Genomic DNA, 12,751 nt, shown 5'->3' on the forward strand with positions numbered 1-12,751 from the left:
AAGGGGAAGGAAGAAAATACATCTATTCATAGACATGTCTTCATTTTTTCTAATGATATTTAAATACCATTTTCTGGACAACATTGTATTTTTTCATAAATAACATTCATCATGTCTGTACTTAATCCATTCATTTACTAAAGTTGCATGCAGGTCATTTGCCTGTAGAATAGCATTTGATGTGCATTCTAATTAAGATGCCAAAAAATGGAGAAATAAACATGATTGCAGTCCTGTGAAAATGTTCATGTTTTCTTCTATGCTGCCGGCTTTTAGAACAGGACATTATCTTTTATTATCCAGTGTTTCATTTCAGATCATTTACAATACCCTGACAATTGTATTTCCTGAAGTGTAAAATAAACCTTCTTCTAAATGTCCCATCACAAAGTTGCAGCTAATGTAATGAAGTTTCCCTCTCCGCAGTGCATAAATCACTTCCACTGCGCACAAAATGCACTTTCACACAGAAACCGCTCATCAACTGTCACAAAGGTGCATTTTGTGCATTAAATGCTGGCCGAGACTTACGGTACAGTAGAAACCTGCACCTCATGCACAAAATGCTTGCCAAGTTTTGTCACAAAAAGTGTTTTGACGAAGGTAATATCTTCAAAGTGCTGCAAATTAATTAGTTAAAGATATGGTAGTTAGAATTATTGTCACTCCCTTCATTTTTTAAGTATAAAATGCATGAAGTGCATGAAAAGTGACACATTAAATCCTGTCATGTACAGTATTTTGTGCACAACGCCAGTATTTTGTTGCTCAAACTTTATTTTGTGTATGCGATACCTGGAGAATCATACATAAAATCGGTTTGAAGAATTTATGTTTCTCTAAAACTGACGTAGGGAGTTTCACGGTGAACGGGAAAAAAAAGGGCAGAATTTGAAAAAAAAAAACACCCTCCTCCTGCAGGTCGCCCACCTCTATCCTAAGCCCCTCCCACCAGATGAGCACAGGTACATGCCTCAAACATTAACCCCTACAGTGATTTATTAAATCTTATTTTACTCTCTGTTTATCAGACCACATATAAGACAATAATTAGCTAGCTGCATTCCTACTCTCCCTCCGCTTCACCTTCATCCAACTTTTCTAGAATATATCAGCTTTTAATATGTGATTATTTTAAACTGGTTTATCACTGACTTTACAGTCACTTATTTTTTCCATACCTCTCGTTAAATTAAAGCATTACCCCTGTTCTTCTTTTGGCTTCTATGCTGTTATCTAACTCATACTGTAGGTGTGACACTGGAGATAAAGCTGCATAATACAGCTGGGATCATGATGATGTAAAGGATAACAGGCAGGGATTCTAAAGAGATCAACGCATGTCTGGTTAAAGTTCTTCAATTCAAGAGACGGCTCTCAAGTCGAACTGAAAGGCTGCTTTGATGTTGATCTGTGACCTGCAGACAGCTCAATGAAATTCATGAGTCGGACTGACATCTGTCAAAAGACGATAGTATCTTTCTACAGTCTGTTGAATACAAGCACATATGAAGTAACTGTATCTATCTGTGCACTTTACTGAGCAGAAGATAGTCATCAGGCAGTTATCTTACCAACACCTTCTACATTTATCCAAAAATAAAGCAAAAGTAACAAAATTCAATAAGCCATTTTGCCTGGCCTTTAAACTAGACTTTTCCTCATCAAAAATGTAATTACAGAGAAGTATCTAAGAATACAGCTCATCCTAAAATAGAAAGCGATTACAGCCTCTGAGGGATTAATAGGTAATATCGTACACCCTCTCTTTTTTTATCCTTAACTCTGTCTCAGTGCAGCACTGCAGACTTCCTCCATTAGTCGCTCAGGTGATTTATGGGCTGTTGTTACAGCTGAGATAAGCTTTAGTTAGATGTGATTCAGAGATCCCAGTATATCCTGCATCAATAAATAAATAGACTTATATATAGGGTTTGCATAGGAGTCCACTTTCATTATTGCAGCCCCATGTTTCTCTGTTCTCTATGTGTACTTTCTTTCTATCTAGACAAGATGAAAAGAAGGCTTACTATTGAAATATAAGTAATAATGAATTTTTTTTTTTTAAATCCGCTAAAAAAATTTAAAAAAACCTAAACCTAGTTATTTTTAATTAGTTTTTCCAGAGTTAAAAATGTTATAGCTAGAAAATACTGCTACTGCATGTACTAAAATCCTATTTTCTACAAATGCAGCACGTCATCATGTTCCTGTTGTACATGGAAATGTTTTATAGCACTTCTACACTGCAAATATATCATTTGCAGAAACTAGACATATCCTTCGCTGCTTTGCACTAAATAGCCTGCACAGACACACCTCTAACTGCAATGAGAAATATTCACAGTTCTTGCAGGTTATCGCCCTCCATATACCACTTTTTTTTAGATGCAGTAATTAAAAACTTTAACTTATGACCTCCAGAAGCGGGTCCCAACAGACTCAGTATTAAACAGTACAACCATTTCCAATATAGTAAGCCATTGGAGCAGTGTGCAACACCTTATCAGGAGCAAATTAAACGTTTCGAAATAGTATTAAATAGCCAATAGCCAATTAGCAATTGATTACACAGTTATTAATGCTAAATGAGCTGTTCATTCGCAGATCCCAGGACACCACGGACAAATTAGACATTGGTGATGAATACCTTGCCCAAAAGTTAGGCAAGAATTCCTGAATTATTATAAGATATTTTTTATTGGAAGAATATTTTGGGACACCAGACAGTGACAGGGCTTGCCTTTAAAGGTCCAGTGTGTACGATTTTTGGGGCTATATTGGCAGAAATTGAATTTCATATAATAACTGTTTTCTTTAGTGTACTTAAAATTGAGCCATTTATATCTACATAAGAGCGGGTCCTCATCCACGGAGTCTGCTGTGTTGACATGTTTCTAAAGTAACACAGAACGGACAAACCAAACACCATCTCTAGACTAGGCCATTGACGCTTTTGTGAATAGCGTCAGATTTTTTTTTTCTTCGTGAAATTGCTTTATTTAGTGCTTCTTCTGATTGAAATGACTGGGTCTGTTTGTTTTGGAGAGAAAGAGACCTCAGTGGATGATTTAACTTCCAATAAAAACCACCTGAACAAGGAATACTGAAGGAATTCTAACCAGGAGAAGTTTAAAGTGGTTGCAAACAGCAATACTTACTGCTAGATGCCAAAAACAGAACCCTAAGACCTCATTTATGCTCAACGTTAGACATGTATTCAAACATGAACGGAGCCTTCTGTCCATTCTCTGTGTTTATGGTCGTCCATATTTTTGCAGGTTCTCTGAAAGCTTATGGATACGAAGGAAATTGAGCCATGCCAGCGGAGATTGCGGGGGCAATGTAGCGTAGTTCAAGTAAGACCGTAGGACATGACATTTTTAAAAATTGCGGAACCGTACAAATTGATAATACAGTTAAAAGAATTGTCGGTCCATATGTTGCAATGTATGGCCTCACAGACCACCATCGTCTACAACGCTGCCTCTGTTAAAAGGTACAATATCACAACCTCGTCATCGTCGCCTCATTTGTTGTTGTGTGAAACTTTTGACTCCGCCCTCCAGTACCATCTATTGGTTGGATCTTTGCTATCATAACGAAAGCATTGAAATATGAGTGTAGTGACATTTAAAAGGTTTGACAAAGAAATGTCTACTACAACAAAAAGGGAGTATAAATGCCTAAATCCTAAATCTTACACTCTGCTCCTTTAACTGAGGATTGCTGTGACAGCAAAAAAAATGCTGTCATCCATCATTCTCATGTCTCTTATTATTTCATCATTACAGCACCTCACAAAAATTACAGTATATGACATGACAATTTCTCCACAAAACATGGTCTGACTGGCTGCTGTAGACTCTGCCAAAATGACATGCAGGTATTCTGTTTGCAAAGATCAGCAAGGTGAGCAGAAAGCAGCCGAACGACAAGATGCATACAAACTCGTTATTGACTCAGCATCTCCAGCTATTCTAGTGATGAAAAGAAAGCCACCAACAAAAGCAGTTTTAAACACCCTAAAATTGTGTATTGTTGTCAACAAACAATACACAATAGTATCGCCAAAGCGCACAGAAGCAGCAAACGAGCAGCAGCGATGCCGTGGTTGTCAATGCAGCACAAGAAATAACAACAAGGAGCTTCTCGGTCTCCAGTGAGTTCTCAGAAAATATCAAAGTGCCCTTTTTCTTCAGCTTTCCTTTGGTGCTCTGCAGGCTGATCTCCCTCCCGAAGACAGGCCAGCTTCTCCGCAGCGTCTTTGCTCACCCACAAGACGGGGGAGATCACACTGAGTTTTCTGAATAGTCCAGGATTAGAAATGAAACTTCTAAGGGCAGAGTTCAATTCGCCATCCCGCTACATACAGGCTGATAAAAGCGGACAGGCTGGCATATTTTCTTAAACATTTTATATGAACCATTATTTGATTCGTAATTTGTATTTATCCCGAGTTATCTCGCAGATTGTTTTCAAACCGCTGTTTTTCAAACCCCTCTGTTGTGTTCCCTCTGTTTTGGTGCTCCATAGTCTGACAGCGAGATTGGAGGCACCCTGCCATTATGCAGCCTGCATGTCTTTAGAAATTACACTGATATTTGCATACCTCTGTAAACAGTTATCAGACTAAACAAACACTCACAGAGGGCACTGCGTTCTCAAAGAACACACACACACAAATTTGATTAGACTGGGTTTTACACCTGCAAAATAGGAGAGAGGAAAAAAGCACTTACCCGAACTCTTGACAATTTTTCTGTAAAGTGTTCCAGGTGCACATAAATATTCATTTCTAGAAGCACCTTTTCAAAAATGTGGTGTAAATTTTAGGTTGGGTCTTAAACTGTGATAATCCTTTGTAAAACATATTTTAGAAACTGTTTGTTTAAATGGATTTTACTTGACTTGTTCAACTTGGTGCCAATGAATGTTTCACTTTATATCCCTGTCTGCCCAGACTCATATATGCAGCCATGACAGTTGATAGTTGTATCAGCATAATTTGCTGATACGTAAATGTTAATGCTACATATTCTAAAACGTGGACGCTTTCCACACATCTTCAATCCTGCAGCACAGAAGATCTCTACAGTTTCAAGGTTGGCACCAAAGATAAGTGTCACCAAATCAGACCAAATTTCTCCCTTCTGTTCCTGAGATATGACATTGAATGATGTGACAGTGAAGTTGACCTTTTGGATGTAAAATATCATCATTTCATTATCTTTTCCTTTAAGACATTTGTATGAAATTTTATCATAATTAGTAGATGAATTCTTGAGTCATTGACAAAAACATGTTTCATGCAGTCACAGTGAATTTGATCTTCAGCCACCAAATTCTACTCAGTTCATCCTTGACTCAAAGTGGACATTTGTGCCAAATTGGAGGAAAGTTCCACAAGGACTTCTTAGGATATCACATTCACGACAATAAGACAATCACAAAGTCACGGTCACCTTGACTTTTGACCACCAAATTATAATCACATCATTCTTGAGTCTAAGTGGATGTTTGTGCCAAATTTAAAGAAATTCCTTCATGGTGTTTCTGAGATATTGTATTAAAACACCAAAACAGAGGCAATTTCCTTGATCTTTGATGACCAAATCAGTTCATTGGGGAGTCTATGTGGATGTTTTTATCAAAATTGGAAAAACTCCCTCAAGATATCCTATTTATAAGAATTTTATATTTGAACAGACAGATATAATACCTCTTACCACAGCTATCCCTAGTGAGGAGGCATAAAAGCCTCCATTGGTTATTTATCAATATAATATTTTCAAAGATTAATCAGGTTGGCGGCGTGATAAATCTGTCTGAAAGGTTAGACATGCTGCTATACAATTATTGAAGGTACCTGAAATTGAATTGCCTGGGTTAGAAATCAAAGTGCAAATGAAATTTTATTTCTAATTGAGATAACAGACAAGATATTATCGCCTTCACTTGGAGTGCATTATTTAAATTTTCAATCATGAGCAGTGGGCTGACTGAATAGACATACTGACGTGATAGTGTCATTCAGACGGCCAAACAAGAGAATGTCCTTGCTTTGGATCAACCACAGTGAGCTGGAAAATGTTTGAAAGAAAAAAGTATGTATTAAAATTTCATGTTTAAACTAAAATGTTCTTGCCAGATGAGCAGGATGGCCATGACAAATAAAGTGCTTGTCTGCACAGTGAGCTGTGGACGTTTCATTGGTTCCTTTTAAAAGATGAATAGTCGAAACCCATTATTGATCAAATTATAGAGCAATCTTGGAATCAAATTGATCTGCTACAAAAGACACATTAGAATAATGATGTGTGGAACTGCTAAAGGCCAGATTGTATCTTTCAAATGTGTATGAGCAGGGGCATGAGAGAAGATTATATAGCGCCCAAATTGGAGGGAGGCCCTTGAAAAGCCTAGAATGAAAAGTTTTGTTTTGTTTGCAGTTTTTCATTTCTAAGTAAAAGCCCTATTAAGTGAAAATACCATCATTCCTGCAGTGACATACTTCTTTAAGTACATATCACAGATTTTTGTTGTTTAACCGAACAGTTCATTATTAACTACCCAAGAGATTCATGCGTGCAGGTCTTGGCTCAATTATTTTTATTATTTGTAAAGAAAGAGAAATGCTGCCTCACGTTAATGCCTTTAAGAAATGGTCCAGCTGAATCCATGTTTTCACAGACATGGATGTTTCACACACATCTTCCCCTGGACAGCACAAAAAAAGATCTACACAATCAACAAATGTTTCAAGTTGGGCACAAAGTATTAATGTTACCAATTCAGTATCTGGCCAAATGTCATCTTTATTGTCAATTCTGATCTGTTTGTTTGACATACAGGAAGTGAGATTGTGTTTCTCTCCATGGCCACGGTGCAAATAGTAATGGGACAAAAAGAGAATAGAAAAACAAAGGTAGTAATGGGACCAAAAGAGAATAGAAAAACAAAGAGGAAAGCTATATATATATAAAATAATCAGGCAATATTCCTGAGATAATAAGTCCTGAGATATTATGTTAAATTATGGCCTGAAAAGTGTTTTCAAACATTCACAAACATTATGATGTCGCAGGGAGTTGGACTTTTGACCTTTTGGATATAAAATGTCACTTCGCCATTTTATCCTGTCTGACATTTATGTGACATTTTGTCATTAATACAGCTATGGCCAAAAATAAGTTTTGTGAGGTCACCTTTGACCACCAAATTCTTATAAGTTCATTCTTGAATTGAAGTGGACATTTGTGCCAAATTTAAGGAAATTCCCTCAAGGCCTTCTTGATATATTTCATTCATGAGAATGAGACAGACACAAGATTTCAATAGCCTTGAACTCTGACCATGAAAAAATTAATCAGTTTATTGTTGAGTCTAAGTGAAATCTGTGCCAAATTTAAAGACATTTTGTAAAGACACTTTTGAATTATCACATTTGCCAGAATAGGACAGGCAGATGGACAACCCTTAAACATAATGCCTCCGGCCATGTATGTTGCTGGCACAGAGATATAAAAAAAATTCAAAAGGTATTTGAGACAGACATGTAACAGTGGTGGGGGGCCGCTTATGCCCAGATTTTGGTGCTGCGCCCCTGTGTTTGACAGAAGAAGCTTTGCGCTGAACAAAACTGTTTTTTGCAGATGGTCCTCTATGCTCTATGATAGAAATAACAGCAGGGTACGATGAAATATTAGTACAAAGTATTTTATTATGCATAAATAACTAACAAACCAAATGCTGTACACTTTTTTGTTACACAGTTTACGACAACTGCTCGTGGTTTATACACAAATTGCTATTATCTTAATATCACAACACTGTTGGAAACCCACTAATTGCATAGATAGAAAATAAGCACCTTCTTTGAAAAGTAAACCAATACTGTGTAAACATCAGTGGTTAATTTGGGTTATAATAGCTTATCTAAAAAAATCTGAAAATGTCAAATGTTGTCTGGCCTCAAACCGTCGCAGGCTTGTTTGTATTCACTGCACTCCAGACTCCAATTGGCATGTTATACGTCCAAGTGAAGGTCTGTCCCCCACTCCCCCCCTCCTGCATGGAAAATTCTCGGCTATGCCAAAGATTTGCTGGGTATCAGTGTGCTGTATACAGAATACACGAAACAAAACTCTGAGGAGGCTGTACAGTCCAGCAGATCAATTCGTGCCATAATACAATTTATACAGGCATTGATCAGTTCTAAATAATGATGCAGAGGCCGAGTGAAGACTCTATCCAAGTGGAATAACTAACAGCTGTGCAGAAATGACTCCAGCGTTATGAGTGCATGTGCTTCAAAACTCTGTTTGTTGGTTATTGAAAACCATTATTGAGTCAGAGAGCTCCTGGACAACATCCTATCTCCAAATATCACTCAATAACACTGAATCAGCGGATACCTGAGCATCCACACACAAATCAATCCATCAAGTCAATGACTGAAAAGGTGAGAAAATGTTGCAAAAATCTTCTCTTGAGGAGAAAGAACTTGAAAAAATGACTATGTTGCATTTTGACTCTGATAAATATAAATAGTCGATGCGAAAATGCAAACATGGCTCAACAGATCCTCCGTAGACATGCTGGAGGCGATTTATGATACCGAAATCAGTAGAGAGCATTCCCTCCAAGATGCAACAGAGTATTTCAGCCAGTCAGGAACGAAACAATGCAATTAAGCTTCGTGGTGTAACCTGATAAGGCATCCAATTATTCTGCAGTGGGTGTCATGACAACGCCACTGAGCCCCCGCTACCTCCCGCCTCAGTCATGATGCCATGAATACAGAGAGAAGAACCACTTGAGCCAGACTGGGGTACAATATAATATCCTCTTGACAGTGAACGTCAGCTGAGCCGTGGATAAAAATAATTTGCAGAGTCTACGCAGAGCACTAATTTGTCTATGACAATATTTGGGACAAAGGACGTGTTTTGTGGCAAAGATTGCAGCTAAGAGAGTAAAATGTGCATCAAGCAATGTAACAGGGGATTTCTGATGTGAAAATAAGACTTTGACTTTTTAGGTGTTATAATCTACGTGGGTTACTAATGAATATATTTTTTTAAATAAAGCAATTCCTGCAGTGATTAAAACCACATACAATTACGTTTTTACCAATCATCTAACCTAATGCAAAACATACAAGCATCTACACATTCACAACTCAACAAGAGTGATAATTATTTTTAGAAAACAACCTGTGTGAAGCCCTGATTCTATGCATCCTACTTCATTCATATGATACAATATGCATACATAAACTATGCAGCTTTGACATTGAAAAAATACAGCATATGGAAATAGGTTTCTTTACTCTTAATAGTTTGGCCTCGCCACACACTTGTCCTCATAATCTTACATCTTCACTGGTCTTTAACAGCAACGCCTCCTTTATGTACAGTGGCAGCCGACCACAGGAGCCCTGAGACGTGAGTTAAAGGATTCTGGTCAACTATTTTCTAAGAATGGCTTAAATCGTTTTCTCCATGACTTAAGAACAGGTGAAAAATGCCTCTGCACAAGTCAAGTTGCATTTAATATCTATACAATCAGCACAGTTTCAACGTGGGAACCCAAGATTAGTGTCACAAATTCAGTATCTGACCAAATATCCCCCCTTCAGTTTCTGAGATATGACATTGAGTAATGGCCAGAAAAGTGTTTTTGTAGAACATTATTATGTAACAGTGAAGCTGACTTTTGACTTTTTGGATACAAAATGTCATCACTTCATCATTTTATCCTATTAGACACTTGTGTGAAATTTGGTCTTAATTGGCGTCTGAATTCTTGAATGATGGCCAAAAACAATTTTGTTTGAGGTCACAGTGACCTTGAAATTTGATGTTCAGTTACCAAATTCTAATCAGTTTATTCTTAAGTCCAAGAGGACATTCAGTCAAGTTTAAATAAATTCCTCTGAGGTGTTTTTGACTTGACTTGACTTGACTTGTTTTTATGATACTGCTTTTAGTGAGAATGAGACCAATGCAAAGTCACAGTGACCTTTCAACATCAAACTGTAATCGGTTCATGTGGACATTTGTGCCAAATTTGAAGAAATACTCTAAAGATGTTCCTAAATTAACACGCTAACAAGAAAGAGATGGATACAAGGGTACATTGACCTTGACCTTTGACCACCAAAATCTAAATCAGTTCATTCTTGAGTCCAAGTGGACGTTTATGCCAAATTTGAAGTAAATCCCTGAAGGCATTGTTGAGATGTCATATTTATGAGAACGGGACGGACAGACAACGTGAAAACTTTATACCAGAGGCATAAAAATGATCCTGACAAAAAAAAGTCACCTGACAAAACTTTCCACCTGTTTTTACAAAAAAACGTAGCTTAGAAAAATGATCCTGGTAAAACTATTTTTCAGATCAAAATTAGAAAATGGATCACCAGATTTTTCCCCCTCACTTGCCTCTCAGGTTCTCCATAGCTGACTGATTGATGAGTTGACAGAATGCAAAATAGTCATTGTATTTTGGTTACATAAGCCATATTCATACAACGCAGCACTGAAATTGATTGTTAGAGGAATATCAGCCTGCTTCTCTGAGAGAAAGGTCTGCTTTTGTGTTGAGTGATGAAAGCTGTGACTTCTTTTTACATTGCAAACACAATCTATTGTTGTCAACATAAAGCAAGCAAGCACAAGGGTTATCAATGAATTACTCATTCTGATGACTGAATCATCCACGTTTCTCGCATTAACAAGGTCATCTTGTGTTTTTAATGGACTGGAGGTGAATTCTGGCCTTATTTAAATGACGCATTTAAGCTGCAATCAAATAAACGATGACACATGGGTAGAGTATGCCCGTATGTCTTATTACTGTATAACATACCGTTTCATTCTTCAACTGGTTGTATCAGGACAACACACTGACCTTTCATCAAATATCATAGCTGAAGATTTGTACTAGATTTGCTGATGACCTCTGACACTGGACTTCCTCCAGTGACTACTGACAGCTGATACTCCGTCAAACAAGTGACAAGATCGGACAGCTTTCACATTGTTAGCGAGATGACAGCCATATCTACACACATCTCTGGATTGCTTGATGCTGAAAAAAATCTTTACAAGTGGAATCCACATATGAAAGTATTTTTACAAATTTAGATTAAAAGACGGAGACTCCGTAGTTGGTATTCATCCTATGATCCTCTGGGACAACTCCTTTCAAGTGGAAATGTGTAATTCTTGCTTGTCTTGCAGTGTTGTGTTGCACACTGTGTGCACCGTCTTTCATCTGGCAGTTTTTGAGAGTTGGCTGATGATGGCTGTTTACACTGAGTGGAGTGTGTGTTGACTGGCAGGCATTCACAGAAATTGCGGTTTATAATATCAGGGTATTCATTCTCGTTTCTCTGCAGCAGCCACAGAAAAATCAAACAGAGCCCGTCTGATTCAGGTTGTGCACCGGGAAGCGTGATATCTTATGCTGTCTGTTGTGTGATGTATGCTGTTTTGTGTTTGTTGTTGGTCTCAGAGCCTCTGTTATGATTTCAGTCTAATTTCTGTGGTGCTGCGAGTTGGACAGCTATTGCCAGTGTATGTTATTCAAACTCATTGTTACAGATACACAACAGATTCTCGGCGGAGACCTCCCAAAGACTCAGAGCTGCATTGTCAGAGACGTGTTTGGAGCAGGACTCGGCCAGTCTGACAGAAAGAGAGGAAGAGAGGAGAAGTAATATTGCTAGAGAAGTCAGGTTATACAAAGGTAAGAAACTGAGAAAAGAAGAAAGAGGATGATGTGAAGGAGTAGGAGGGCTGACGTACACAGTGGAGAATTTCAATGTCAGTGAGGTCACTCAGAAACAACAGCCATCATCAAAACCAAATGATAACTCAAGCACAAAGGGAACAGAACGGCCACTCTTTACAACATGTAAGTTGTTTCATGTTTCCATTTCTGATGAAAAAAGGAATGGAAATGTGACTGAATACATGCAAAAAGGATAAATTCTAAAAATGTCCATACATTTTTGGTCATTAAAATTTGCCATCATTTTCAGGTTAAAGAAAAAAATAATAATAAAGTTCTAATTGAACCCTGACAACTCACTCCCCTAAAAATAGCTTACTAAAAAATAAATTATTAAAATATGTAATAACAGTCTGGACTAAGTATAAATAGCATGATACTGTACAGAAATGACAGGTATTTTAAATGTAAATCTTCATGCAACATGCAGCGCATGCATGAAAATAAGACACCGGTTACTTCACTTACCGGTGTCCATCTCCTCTACTTCCATGTTGCTGCATGCCAGGTAGAGGAAGAAAATCATGACTATGTGACTTAATAGTAAATGTTAAGATACAGAGAATGTCTTCAAACTCTTACTAGAGACTGTTCATAGAAACCAAGACAGCTACATGTGCTGTCCCCATGCCATCATGCATAAAGAAGCACTCAAAGAAGCGTAAAATCACAACAACAAAAAAAGAACTTGGCACATTTAGACGAGGTTAAATTATTGAAGTACTTCAGTACAAAGTCGACAGTTGCATAACTGCCATTTTAACTCCACGGTCACCATTCATTTCCAAAATCTTACACACAAATCCAACCATTTAATTAAACCCTTTGAACTGAAGTTGATGTTAACAGGCGTCAGCACTCATTGCCTTGGTTAAAAGCACTGAGCCTTCATTTAAATAACTATCTTCTATTCTAATGACTGAATTTTTTCAGAGGTCCAAACCCT

The 12,751-nt window shown here is 37.5% G+C and overlaps 1 protein-coding gene across 1 annotated transcript in view; it reads right to left on the bottom strand.

Annotated features, from left to right (window-relative positions):
• Positions 1-11,278: 11,278 nt before the first annotated feature.
• si:dkey-71h2.2 (low density lipoprotein receptor adapter protein 1) overlaps positions 11,279-12,751 on the bottom strand; it is a 56,556-nt gene continuing 55,083 nt past the window's right edge. The window contains 1 exon segment of the mRNA XM_042503872.1: positions 11,279-11,699. Within this exon segment, the coding sequence (XP_042359806.1) occupies positions 11,594-11,699 (106 nt within the window). The 3' untranslated portion in view covers positions 11,279-11,593.

The sequence above is a fragment of the Plectropomus leopardus genome, chromosome 16, assembly GCF_008729295.1.
Source record: "Plectropomus leopardus isolate mb chromosome 16, YSFRI_Pleo_2.0, whole genome shotgun sequence".
NCBI classification, from domain to species: domain Eukaryota; kingdom Metazoa; phylum Chordata; class Actinopteri; order Perciformes; family Serranidae; genus Plectropomus; species Plectropomus leopardus.